Here is a 14,650-nt window from a genome sequence, read left to right on the forward strand (position 1 = left end):
ACACACACACACACACACACACACACACACACACACACACACACACACACACACACACACACACACACACACACACACACACACACACACACAGGCGTAGCACCCAATAGGGAACCGGGATGTTTTACTGCCATAAGCCAATCAGAAGTCACAGTATTACCCAAACCTCTGCTGCCTGGTTCCGCCTATCTATCTGTCAGCATTACAGCATCTGGTTCTGCAGCACCAGGTTTTCCTCCAAATTGTCTGTAAAGCACATTTTTGTATTTTACAGTAATGACACAGTGGATGTGTACAGTTGATGCACGCTCCATGACTTCTCTTCTCTTCATCTAGCGGAAGGTGAGAACAGAAACTGCTTGTCTGCAACGTCGCTAGCTTTCGCTCCTGCACAGTAGCCCGATTTGTATGCTTCGTCGTACCGCGGGGCCGCGCGCGCCCGAAAGTAGCCGATCTTCAAGCTCACATTGTCTCGCTGACGCGACGCAATGTGAGCTTGTAGATCGCATACTTTCGAGGTGCGCATAGGCTAGCCAAGAAGCTAGCGGCTCCGCCTGGAGCTCGGGTGTCATTTCCAATAACGCGTCAGACAGTGAACGTTAGCTGCTTATGGTGTCGGCTAGCATGTTAGCCCCATAAGAACCTCTCCTGTGTCTTCCGCCGGCCGGGGTAGAATCCCAGAATGCTAGAGTAGACAAGCCTTTCTCCACATCGTTTCCAAAAAGTAAAGGTAGTTCCAGACATCTACAAGTGTTTTACCTAATACCGGGCACATAAAAAGTTTAGGTCGGGTTGGGTAGACTGTTAAACCCGCTTATATAGTCAGCCTGTGCCATGTTTTCCCTTGTAGCCGAATCTGGAGCAGTACTGCACAGTGCACACTGCAGTTGGGGAGTTACCGGGTTTGATGGGGAAACTGGCACAGGCTGACTAAATAAGCGATTTTAAGAGTTTTCCCAACGCCGACCTAAACTTTTTATGTGCCGGTAAAATATCTGTAGGTGTCTGGAACTACCTTTACTTTTTGGATGTGATGTTGTGCTGCACTAACACTACGAGCATTTTGGGATTATACCCCAGCCGGTAGACAGATATATATAGGACCTCGTCTCTGAGCTAATAGCGGAGGGAGAGGTTCTGTATGGGGCTATTAGCATGTTAATTATTTGGCAAGTGCAGTTATGATAGTGATAGTTTCCCTGTTCACTCAGTGTCTCGTCTACTCGACGCTATTATTGAAACTAAAGGCTAGTTAGACAATCTAATCGAGTATGGGGCGGGCCGGGGTCTCTTGGCGTCCAGTTACGCTATTACATCATGTTATAAACGTGTATCTACGGTATTATTTGGTAGGGTTTAAAGTTGCCGTAAACATCTGATGCTTTTGCAAGGAAATAATGCAATGCATTGCATTATATAGCAGTCCAGTGGGTAGGATTTGGCTAATCAGCCAAGATAGCTCTGCACCCATTGTTGCATAATCCTATTCGCTTGCTGCTTGCATTGCAACCCATTGCTGAGAGCCCAAGCCTATTCAACACAGAAGATAAAGGTTGTTAACTTCTTAGCTAAAGTCCGTAGCCTATGCAAATTTGTGCCAAATTTCCCAAATATGTCACACAAGACACATGCTATTTGTCTAGCATTGCTAGTCAAACAGTGCTGCTACTGTAGCTGTCAAGAGAAGCACAGTATGTCAACAATAATTTGCATTGGTTTGCTGCCTACCAATGCAGATCGACCATAGAGTCAAACTTGTATGCAGTGCAAGTGTGTGACCTCTGCATTTTCCTTGCTTTGGCAATTATAAACGTATGTTTCCCATTAATGTTGAACAGTAATGTCGACAATATTCTGCATGAGTCAGCTACCGATACCAATACAGATCGATCATAGACGAGGCAAAGCGTGTGACTGTTGAATTTTCAGGTCTATATAGCTTTCAACTGTGTTTTGCAGGTCAAAGTTCGTTTAGATCTTTAACACATGCCTAAATCAACTGATTCCTCTTAGATTTAATGTTTTTAATGTAGAATGATGTGGTTTTATATTTTGAGTAAAATATTCACTTTTTCTTTCTCAGGTGCATCATACAATTATGGAGTTTTGAAAGCACGGCAGAGTGTTTTGGGGGGAAAGGGAACCTTTCCCCTCAAGTTGGATGGGTGGACTGCTGGATAATGTCAGAGGGTTGTTGAAATGGTTGCCTTTTTGTAAATTATTTAAAAGTAACAAGTGAGAAACTATTTTTGGAATATTTGTACATTTTTGTATAAAAGATATATAACTTAATAGTTATTTACGTCTTGATGCCATTGTATACTGAAAGCACCTTAGATTGTATTGTACTGCCGGTCAAAATGGTCGATTGAAACAAGTCAAAGTAAGGCTCTGGGGTTGCTAGGGTGCAGTGGAACCTCAACACAAGCACAATTCTAGCACCTCAACTATCTTGACCTTTGACCTTTACTTTGAGTGCAGCTCTTTTATGAATTCTATTAATTTGGTAAGCTGTGCTTGCCTGGAGGGATTGTCTCTGGATTTTTTGTTTGTTTGTCTTGCATTTGTTTGTTGTTTTATTTGGTTATTTAGCTATTAGTCGTAGGTGGTGGGTCTTTAGGAGTACAGGGTTAGGGTTAGGACTGGACAGAGGATGAGCCTAGCTACACCAGACTGCACACCAAAATGCAGCTCGCCTCGTCATGCAGACGAGGTGGTGGCGGCAATAACAGGTGGTTCTGAGGGGCAGCTGCGAGCTTTCCTCACTGCACACTGCCACAATGCAGCCACGTTGAGGGATGCCTTTGGTCGCACCGCCCTGCACCTGGCAGCCTCGCTGGGCAAGAAGGCCCTGCTTGAGTGGCTCCTTGAATGTAAGAATGCAGACCTGACGGTGAAAGACAAGGAGTCTGGCTGGACTGCTCTGCACCGCAGCGCCTTCTATGGACATATCCACTGCCTCATGGCCCTGGTCAAGGTGGGTGGCTGGTGGATCAGGGATGTTGGTGCTGAGTTAAGATCATAGCATAGGAAGCAATGCTACCCACACACTCCAATTAGTATGCTTGTAGATGGCAATGTTTAAACCAAACACTTAAATGTCACACATATTAATAACAAAGATACAGATTCTACAATGTAATTGCAAGCAATAGTGATTGATTTTTAAGTAATAAAACGGTGCTGAAAGATTCGCTTTTAAGACAGTTTCTTGATGTTTGTAATTTGAAACTTGAATAATGGCTAGAAGAATGTTCTCCACAACAGTAACATTAAGTAATGCAGTATAGGGAGTGTTTGTCCTGGAGTTGCATCCTCTCTTTTTTCCCCTCTCTTTTATTTTAGCATGGTGGACTACTCTCTATCCAGGACAAGGAGGGTCACTCTGTCCTGGATTTGACAATGAAGGACAGACCAGCACATGTTGTATTTAAACACACTGGTAAGAAAATACATTCTCTGGAACTAGATTTAGATTGTTGTGCCTCAGTTAGCTTGGGCTTTTACTGGAATGTTTTTTTTCTTGCATGACAATGTACAATTTAGCTGTTTATCAGACACTCTCATCCAGTGTGACTTAGAAAGCACAACATTAGTCGGGGGGATATCTTCAGAAATAGTGTCATATCCTGGAATAAATTCCTTACCAAAAAAAAATCTTCACCAATGTGTTTGTAAAGGTGTCTAGTAACACATCTCACAAAGACTGAAATGCAGTTTCCCTAGGAGAATCCTTGACAGCTGCTGAAAGTTGAAGTCCCATTAAATTAACTATACAGGATAAAACACACCAAAATAAATATGCTTTAAGTAGCATGTGAGGGGTCAAACTAGGGTTTTTTCATGATTCTGAATCCATTGCAAGCATTTATTTTGCACAAAAAAACATTCCTTGGGCTAAAAAAAGGCCTCACTATGGTTTAGTGATTAGTCATCACTTTTCACAGATTTGTGGGAGCCCCTTCACTCCAAGGAATGTTTTGTGTGCAAAACAATTGCTCACAATGGATTCAGAATCATGAAAAAACCCTAGTTTGACCCCTCACATTCTACCTAAAGCATATTTATTTTGGTGTGTTTTATCCTGTATAGTTAAGTTAATGGGACCCCAACTTTCAGCACCTGTCACGGATTCTCAGAGGGAAACTGAATTTCAGTCTTTGTGGGATGTGTTACTAGATACCTTTACAAACACATTGGAGAAGATCATTTTTGGTAAGGAATTTATTCCAGAACTTTTTTAAGATATCCCCCGACTACATGGTCACATAGGAGCCACAAATGTTAGTCAACCAACAGCAGGCTAAGTGGTTGAGTAATTACAGCGCTAAGAAAACAAGTATGTGCTACAATACAAAGTATAGCAGGTGGACATAAAACCTAGCATCTATGTAAATAACATACTTGGAGTTAGATGTGTGTTGTTTACTTATTCACAAATGCTATCTAAATAACATGCATCTGTGAACAAGTAAACACATCAAAACCTGTCTAAATAACATAACTAGTGTAACACCCGTCCCAGGTAGCTATGAGGGTTCTTGTGTAGTAGTACACTGGGCGGGGCCTGAGTTCGTTTTAATGAAATGGCGCGACTACCTGTAGTCTAACTTATTAACTATTTAATTGGGTACTTAAGTAATTTTAATTCAACCGGCTGTGCCTCCATATAAACTTAGAGCATCAAATACTCCTCAAAAGTACTGTATGTAACTCTTGCTTTTAAACACCTTTTAAATTACTTATTTCCCAACATGAATTAAATAGTACCAAACATGAATTCTCTGTGAGCTAGTATGACACAACAAGGTTACTTTGAATATATAACTACCCAACGTAGGCAGGAATATTTATTACACAGAAAAAATAATAAAATATGAATAGTGTCTCAATGCAGTATGAAAATGAAATAAAAAGGAATTGCGAATGTAGATACAAATATCAACAGGTCACACAATAATGGGCCCCACTCACACTCTCACACACACACCTGACTGCAACGTGTAAGTCCTTTAGTGACCCTAACTGAACGCTCGTTGCAGGCCTGAGTCGTGGCTTGGGTGCGTTGAGGCCTACAAACTGTAGTGGCCGCTTCACTTGATCTCACAAGCAGGAAAATAAAATGCACGTGCTCAATGTACAGTACTCACAACGCCATGGTTACGTAGGAGGTTACGTTTGGTGAGGGGTTACTGCATGATGGGGGGAATGCAGCAGAGGGAACAGCAACACAGGTCAGTGTCCAGAAGAATCAGTCCAGGAGAATCAGTCCAGAAGAAGAAACACTCTCGAAGAAACAGTAGGGACCTCACTCTACAGCTGGGCAAAGTGTTCCACGCTCACACTTGCCAGTGTCCTGAAGCAAATACATCAGCTAAGCCACAAGTCCAAAATACTACATCATGAAGAAATAGTGGTAGCTTGTACTTAATCCAATGACTTAAAATGCCAAGCTATGCATTAACAACACAATACAAAGCTCTTTGATGTTGTGAAAGTACAAATGGCTAATCACAATTTGCAAACACATTAACTGTTACACTCCAACATTTAGTTACAGCAACAGAAACAATACACAGGCATATATTTACCTCTTGCAGATCAATAATGTTCACACCAACAGGATAACTGGTCGTCAACCAAGGTTACAAACATTTATGTCTTGACACAGGCTTCACAGAACAAACTGACTTCACACTCTGGCTGTCTGGGTTGGAATGACTGATTAGAGAGAAAACGACTGATCTAGTACACCTGTTCCCCTAGCAGCTAGCAGGATCTGAGAACCCACCCTTCCAACTGGAACTGGACTCATGATTGGCTGTCAATTAAGCACGAACAAATCAAAAACAAAAGAAACACAAGATTGACACATGCTGCTGCTCACAAGCTAGGCTGTGAGGCTGCAATCATGTGCTGGGCATGTACACTTCAAACAAACTATGCCCTTCTGCATGCATTATGAGGTTTTAACTCAAAAGACCATGAATTAGTTTCCCATTTTCATACATGAAATCCTTCCATATATTTTACCTTATTTTAACCCCATTCAAACAATATGAACTCAGTCTTTTTAACACAACGTTTTAAATGTTTTAACCCATGTATTCATTGCATGAATTAAAGCCAGTAGCCTAAATGAAATGGTGAATGAGATTTAGCCAGGGCTACACCCTCCCCCTTCTGACTGTCAAGATGCCCTCATCTGACATCCTTCTTCTTCAGTTTAGTAGGGTGCCTCCGTCTATCATCATCCGTTGACATCCGGCTTAGTTTAGACTTCTTAACTGATCTTCTGGTTTCCTGGTGATTCAACTTGAACTGAATGACCATCCCATGATGCATGATGGTAACTGGGTCATTGGATGGGTCACCAGGCTTATCGTAAGTCAATCGTATGACTGGTTTCGGCTCTCTGAGAGACTTTCGGGGACTAGGAGTTTCTTTACTCCTTGTGGCAGGTGTAGGGACTGAGCTTTCTCCCCCTTCTGAATCTGGCTCAGTTTCCTCGACAGCATCATCACTCATCTCTTCTGCATCAGATGCTACTATGGAAGGTTCAGTGCCTTCAGGTTCCTCGTCATCAGTAGAAGGTGCTGTGCCTTCAGGGGACTCCTCTTCATCCTCAGTTTCCATAACTGATTGATCCGAGGCTTCAGAGACCTCTTCCTCTTGACCTTCAGGATCTTGAGGGGCTTGATAGGTTGTAGAGAGGTGTCTCCGTACCTCATCAACATCCAAAGCTGGTGGACTATGGCATTGTTCAAACTCTTCGTCCGATGAGTCTGTGCCACTTTCCAAAGACTCTTCAACAGACGTAGCCGGTCTGCGACTCCGTCGGGCATGCTGCGATCTGGTGACAGGTTTTCTTTTGACATGCCCGGTATCATCAGGAGGAGCGGACATCCTTACCAGGTAACCTATGGGCAACAGATGGTCTCGGTGCAGAGTCTTGACTGTGCCTACACCAGAGCCTTCTGGTTTGACCTTGTACACTGGCAGGTTCGGTAGCTTCTTCACCACGACATAGGGGGTTGACTTCCATCTGTCTTCCAGTTTGTGCTTGCCTTTGAGTCCAACATTCCGGATAAGGACTCTATCACCAACTCCCAAGGGCAAATCCCTCACACGCTGGTCATAGTATGACTTGTTTCTCAGGTGACTCTTTGTAGCTGCCTCAGATGCGAGCTTGTAGGCACTCTGCAACTCTTTTCTCATCTGAGCGACGTACTGCAGGTAAGATGACTCACCCTCTCCGTCTGGTGACGTACCAAAGCAGATGTCAACTGGCAACCTTGCTTCTCTCCCGAACATTAGACAATATGGAGAGTAACCAGTAGCATCATTCCTAGTACAATTGTACGCGTGTACAAGCTGACTGATGTGCTGGCTCCAACATTGCTTCTTTTTAGTGTCCAGGGTACCAAGCATCGCCAGGAGAGTTCGGTTAAACCTCTCTGGTTGGGCATCACCTTGTGGATGGTATGGGGAGGTACGTGACTTACGGATCCCAAGCATGGACAGGAGCTCCTTGATCAGTCGACACTCAAAGTCCCGGCCCTGATCAGAGTGAATCCGTGCAGGTAAACCGTAATGCACAAAGTATTTTTCCCACAAGACCTTTGCTACAGTGAGGGCTTTTTGGTCCTTGGTAGGAAATGCCTGTGCATAGCGCGTGTAGTGATCTGTCACAACTAAGACATTAGCCGTCCCTTTGGAGTCTGGCTCGATTTGTAGGAAGTCAATACAGACTAAATCCAAAGGGCCATCACTGGTTATTTGATTTAGTGGTGAGGCACGGTGGGGAAGTGTCTTTCTTGAGATGCATCTCCCACAGGTGCGGACGTACTGCTCCACCTCACTGGTTAGACGTGGCCAGTAGAACCTGTCTTTGATCAGCTGGGTGGTTCGTTCCACTCCCATGTGCCCACACTCATCGTGCAGTGATCTTAACACCACAATCCGGTATCTTTCAGGCAAGACAAGCTGTCTAATCTTCTTTCCAGACACTTTCTTTGTTACTCTGAAGAGTATTCCATCCCGTGACTCAAGCTTGCTCCCCTCACGGATGAGTAAGGCGACATCAGGGGGATCGCTCTTATTATGAGTCAATGTCTGTTTCGTTTCAATCATCTTTTTCACAGGACCAATCACTGGATCTAGAACTTGAGCAGTCTCTAGGTCTTTTGGGGTCAACTGGTCGATGGTGCTTAGGCTTAGGTTCACTGGGAAAGCATAGGCTTCAGGCACCACAGTTGCTGGAACCCCTAGTTGCTCTACTAATCTGACATGTGCTTCATTGCCACAAGCTCGCTGACAGATGGCTTTGATCCCTGACGGTAGGATGTTTGTCCAGCCCCTAGCCTCTTGATCGTACAGCCTGGACAGTAGATCAGCATCAATATTGTGACGCCCTGGACGATACTGAACAGTGAAGTCGTAGGTGGCTAGGGCAGCAAGCCAACGATGTCCTACTGCACTCAGCTTGGCGGACGTAAGGACATACGTTAACGGGTTATTGTCGGTTCTTACAGTAAACTTAGCACCATACAAGTAGTCATGGAACTTGTCCACCACTGCCCACTTTAACGCCAGAAATTCCAGCTGGTGGATGGGGTAGCGTTGCTCAGGACCACTAAGTTTACGACTGGCGAAGGCCACTGGTCTGAGGCCCTCTGGGTGCTCCTGATTCAACACGGCGCCAAGGCCATTCATGCTAGCATCTACATGCAGAATGTAGGGCTTAGAAGGGTCGGCAAAGGCTAAAACAGGGGCATTAATCAGGCGCTCAATGATCTCATGAAAGGCATCACGACAGGCGTCATCCCAACGCTCTCCGAAAGGCTCAGACTCTTTGAAGTACGTCTTGTTCGGGTCTTTCCCCTTCCGGGCCTTGGTCTCACGCTGAGTTGGTGGATAGCCTTTGGTGAGTTCGGTAAGAGGACGGACAATGACTGAGTAATTAGCAATGAAACGCCGATAGTAGCCGCAAAAGCCTAGGAATGATCTTAGAGACTTGATATCGGTGGGCTCCTTCCAACGTTTCACCACTTCCACCTTCTCCGGGTCAGTGGCGATTCCGGACGCTGAAACAATGTGGCCCACGTATTTCACTTGTGGTTGACAGAATTGGCATTTGTCAATCGATACTTTCAGGCCTACTTCTTCAAGTCTATCTAGGACCTTGAGTAGACGCTGCTCATGCTCCTCGAGCGTTTTGCCAAAGACGATTATGTCGTCCAAGTACACAAGGACTTGAAGGAGATGCATGTCCCCAACAGCTTTCTCCATTAAGCGTTGGAACGTTGCAGGAGCTCCAGTTATCCCTTGTGGCATGCGCTCAAACTCATAGAATCCAAGGGGACAAATGAAGGCTGTCTTCTCTTTATCCTCCTCAGCCATAGCTATCTGATAATAGCCACTCCTTAAATCCAATACCGAGAACCACTTGCTGCCTGTCAGTGCATCCAAAGCATCATCGATGCGAGGCATCGTGTACTGGTCCGGTATGGTGCGACTATTGAGGGTTCTGTAGTCAATACAGAATCTGACCCGTCCATTCTTTTTGCGGACAACCACAATGGGAGAGGCGTAGGGACTACGGGACTCCTTAACAATCCCGGTCTCTAACAGCTGCTGTAGGTGGCGTCGGACATCGTCGATGTCTGCGGGAGCCAGTCTGCGTGACCTTTCCCTGAATGGTCTGGGGTCATGTAGGCGTATGTGGTGCTCCACCCCCTTCGCCAGGCCAACATCCCACTCATGCAATGAGAATACATTTATTCTCTCAGCTAACTTCTGTCGAAGCCTGCTCTGCCACTCCTCAGAGATGGGGGAATTGCCGAAATCAAACAGAGCTGGGTCTATTGCATCAGCTGGAACGCTAGATGACTGGACTGGGGTAACTGCATCAACAGCATACATCTCTGCTACTACAGTGCCCACTGGTATTGAGGTTCGCTTTTGGGACTCATTATGAAGTAGCACTGTGAAACTGTTGGCGTCTATGTCGGTGCTCTGCAGCACACTGGGCTGTACTAGTACGCCAGCGGGTAGTGACTGTTCAGCGGGTGCGTCAATCATCACTATGTCTCTTGACATGGGAGTCGGACTGTCTACTGTACAAGTGGCGTAATACTTCTCCCCTGGGGGTATTGAGAGTAGACCAGGTCCTTGCCATTTCACTTGTCCAACAGCATCATCCATTGTCTCAGATGCAGTGAGCTCAGCCTTTACTTGGACTGGTGCATACACTGGTTGGATTCTCATAGAGTGAACAATGGTTTCGTCACCACCTTCTTTCAACAGCTCCCACAGTCTGTGAAACAGGAATGTGTTGGTACCGACAATAACAGGGGCTTGACTGTAGTGCTCTGGCTCTGGACAGATCAAAGCTAAAACTACTATGGGCCCTTTGACGCCTGTCAAACTTTCTGGGAACTCCATCTCCACGACGGCATAACCTTGGTAAGGGTACTCTGTGTCGGACAGACCCCAGAGGCCTAAACGAGAGATGGGCTGTACTGGGACATCCTGCAAGTGTTCGTTGAACCAACTCTCAAATATTATGGTCACGTTGGAACCACTGTCTAGGAGAGCATTGCAGGTCAAGTCATTGACTTTGATTGGGTAAATCATTGACGGGCCCACGAGACCCTCAGGCAGGCTGTCGTCTTCAGGGACTTCTACTTTGTTGACCCTGGCAACAGGCTCGTTTGAGGAGTCTTCGGGGTCCTCTTGATCCTCTTCTGGATTGTCTTTCTTGTTGTCTTTTCCGGTTCGCGCTAAGCGTATTAGCTTTCTGATTACTTTCTGTGTGTTCTCTGGGGCAGTGCAATTTGGCGCAATATGACCACTCTCTCCACACCGGTAGCAGAAATACCCATCAGCCTCTTTGGGAGACTGCTCTTTGGTTGGACCAGGCCTATGGCCTGAAGCCTTGTTCCTTCTGGACCAGGTAGTTGAGCCGCGGCCTGCGGTTGATGTCACTGACATAACACTCATCATATTTTCTAGTGCTTTCACCTGTTCTTTAAGTGACTGCATTTCACTGTGTGACTCAGGTTTTGGCTTCTTCCTTTTCTTTGAACCACTTGAACGATCAGAGGGCTGGGGACTTTCCTCATCCATCTGGTCTTCAGGTTCACACTGCACTCTTTCTTTTGATGCCTGCACTGTGCGCACATGCTGACGGTGCTTTGGTGCGGATAGGCTTTCTCTAACAGAGTGGCGGTCTTCCTCTTCCCGTATCTCCTTCAGCAGGTTCAGAAAAGAAGGGGGGTCATCCTTGCGCTCCCTAACCTTCAGCTGAAGCAACAGGAGGTCAGAGGTCGAACCCCTAATGAGCTGCTCAATTCTGCCTCTGTTAGCTGCGTGTGCAGGGAGGCCACCTCCTTGTACTACTTTCATAAGGGACTTCTCTACTCTTTGCAGAAATTCAGACAAACGCTCCTCAGGCTTCTGTCGGAGGGATCTGAACGCATAGTAAAGGTCTTCACCTGACCCTGTCACACCGAAGATGCTTTCTATGGCCTCTATGTACTCCATGGGGCTAGCATCAGGATCAGTCATACGGACAGCTTGAATGATCTCTAAGGCGGGACCTCTGAGACTCTCAAGTATTCTTCTGCGTTTCTCTTTCTCCGAGCATTCGCCTTCCTCAACCATGAATTTGGCCTGCTCCAGCCAGAGATCTAGGCATTCTTCTCCTGTTGGAGTGGGACTGACTCCGGAGAATGTCCTCAGACGTCTATAACCATGGCTGTCTGCGAATTTACTGCTTCTGCTCCATACATCTCCAACTGCACGTATGATGGACTCAGTGTTGCTGGGCCCCGATGCACTGGGGGTGTATAGTCTCTGGATATCATCCATTGTTTTCCCTTCGTCCTGGAGGAGTTTCTTTAACTTCTCTGTGAACTCATCCGGGCTGCCAGTATCTTCTATGTAGTGCAATGTACCCCAAGAGCTCCCACCCATTATTGGCGTAATCTCTGGGGGAATTTTAGTGGGGTCTATCTCTTCACGGCACTCTACTAATAACATTAGGGATTGGAGTTGTGAACGAAATATCCTTCCCCTTATTTTAATTTTGCCCAAAGCTTTGACAGTCGCTACTGTTTCTTCAAGAACATCTTGGTTAGTGTCTTCTGGCACATCATAAATTAAAAGAGCATGTTTTACATCTAATCCCTCTCCCCGGCACCAATCAATTAAATCTGACTGTGTTGGACTACTCGTACGGCTGGCCATATTTGCAACGTGCTAAACTGAGTGTATTATTCACTATTTATTCACTGCTACTGAAATACTGTTTTTACTTGTGTGTCAATTAGCTCAATTTATGTTTGGTACCATCTCAGCAGTGCCTCCAATGTGTAACACCCGTCCCAGGTAGCTATGAGGGTTCTTGTGTAGTAGTACACTGGGCGGGGCCTGAGTTCGTTTTAATGAAATGGCGCGACTACCTGTAGTCTAACTTATTAACTATTTAATTGGGTACTTAAGTAATTTTAATTCAACCGGCTGTGCCTCCATATAAACTTAGAGCATCAAATACTCCTCAAAAGTACTGTATGTAACTCTTGCTTTTAAACACCTTTTAAATTACTTATTTCCCAACATGAATTAAATAGTACCAAACATGAATTCTCTGTGAGCTAGTATGACACAACAAGGTTACTTTGAATATATAACTACCCAACGTAGGCAGGAATATTTATTACACAGAAAAAATAATAAAATATGAATAGTGTCTCAATGCAGTATGAAAATGAAATAAAAAGGAATTGCGAATGTAGATACAAATATCAACAGGTCACACAATAATGGGCCCCACTCACACTCTCACACACACACCTGACTGCAACGTGTAAGTCCTTTAGTGACCCTAACTGAACGCTCGTTGCAGGCCTGAGTCGTGGCTTGGGTGCGTTGAGGCCTACAAACTGTAGTGGCCGCTTCACTTGATCTCACAAGCAGGAAAATAAAATGCACGTGCTCAATGTACAGTACTCACAACGCCATGGTTACGTAGGAGGTTACGTTTGGTGAGGGGTTACTGCATGATGGGGGGAATGCAGCAGAGGGAACAGCAACACAGGTCAGTGTCCAGAAGAATCAGTCCAGGAGAATCAGTCCAGAAGAAGAAACACTCTCGAAGAAACAGTAGGGACCTCACTCTACAGCTGGGCAAAGTGTTCCACGCTCACACTTGCCAGTGTCCTGAAGCAAATACATCAGCTAAGCCACAAGTCCAAAATACTACATCATGAAGAAATAGTGGTAGCTTGTACTTAATCCAATGACTTAAAATGCCAAGCTATGCATTAACAACACAATACAAAGCTCTTTGATGTTGTGAAAGTACAAATGGCTAATCACAATTTGCAAACACATTAACTGTTACACTCCAACATTTAGTTACAGCAACAGAAACAATACACAGGCATATATTTACCTCTTGCAGATCAATAATGTTCACACCAACAGGATAACTGGTCGTCAACCAAGGTTACAAACATTTATGTCTTGACACAGGCTTCACAGAACAAACTGACTTCACACTCTGGCTGTCTGGGTTGGAATGACTGATTAGAGAGAAAACGACTGATCTAGTACACCTGTTCCCCTAGCAGCTAGCAGGATCTGAGAACCCACCCTTCCAACTGGAACTGGACTCATGATTGGCTGTCAATTAAGCACGAACAAATCAAAAACAAAAGAAACACAAGATTGACACATGCTGCTGCTCACAAGCTAGGCTGTGAGGCTGCAATCATGTGCTGGGCATGTACACTTCAAACAAACTATGCCCTTCTGCATGCATTATGAGGTTTTAACTCAAAAGACCATGAATTAGTTTCCCATTTTCATACATGAAATCCTTCCATATATTTTACCTTATTTTAACCCCATTCAAACAATATGAACTCAGTCTTTTTAACACAACGTTTTAAATGTTTTAACCCATGTATTCATTGCATGAATTAAAGCCAGTAGCCTAAATGAAATGGTGAATGAGATTTAGCCAGGGCTACACTAGCAACTACTGTATCTAAATAGGCCCACATGACCTGGCTGCAGACAAGAAGGTGGACCTCTACAAAAAATTGTGGGGAAAAAAAAGTCATCCGCAGTTGACATCATAAATCACATGACCTCAGATCCTGGGCCACTTCATTGTAGTGTCATATTGCCTTTAGGGAGACGTGAGTTTGAATCAGACTTTTGATGAATCAGTTGGAATCGGTTTCAAAATTGCACAGCCTAGCAGGCTGGCCAGCCTCCACTTGTCATCTAAAGGAGCTCAGTGTTTCCCCTAGGCAGAAGCTGAAGGAGTGGGGGGAGAGTTGCGGGGAGCGGCATAGCGTTCGCGCACAGCGCAACGTGCAGGCCGAAAATCTTCTGTGTTTTTCGGGTTGGGTGTGTTTGCGCGATTCTAACTCAGTTAAAAAATAAATGTATAGATTTGTATTTTATAACAACATTGGCCATCATCTTATGATCTTTATTTTATTATCATCAACATTTGCCATCATCTTCAGTTTCAAAGTGCTTTATTTACACACAAAAATAAATACTATTTGGCTTTTCAAAAGTAAATAAATAACCTAAGTAAGTTATATTGTCAGATTTGTCAGGAGGAATA

The 14,650-nt window shown here is 44.7% G+C and overlaps 1 protein-coding gene across 2 annotated transcripts in view; it reads left to right on the forward strand.

Annotated features, from left to right (window-relative positions):
• The first annotated feature begins 212 nt into the window (after positions 1–212).
• The window catches only part of ibtk (inhibitor of Bruton agammaglobulinemia tyrosine kinase), a 59,248-nt gene continuing 44,810 nt past the window's right edge, over positions 213–14,650 (forward strand). For both annotated transcript variants that reach the window (XM_080754141.1, XM_080754142.1), the window contains exons 1-3: positions 213–342; positions 2,084–2,977; positions 3,346–3,442. In XM_080754141.1, the coding sequence (XP_080610267.1) occupies positions 2,654–2,977; positions 3,346–3,442 (421 nt within the window). In that variant the 5' untranslated portion in view covers positions 213–342; positions 2,084–2,653. The remainder of the gene's footprint in view (positions 343–2,083; positions 2,978–3,345; positions 3,443–14,650) is intronic.

Source organism: Nannobrachium achirus, assembly GCF_963921795.1.
Source record: "Nannobrachium achirus genome assembly, chromosome: 2".
NCBI lineage: Eukaryota > Metazoa > Chordata > Actinopteri > Myctophiformes > Myctophidae > Nannobrachium > Nannobrachium achirus.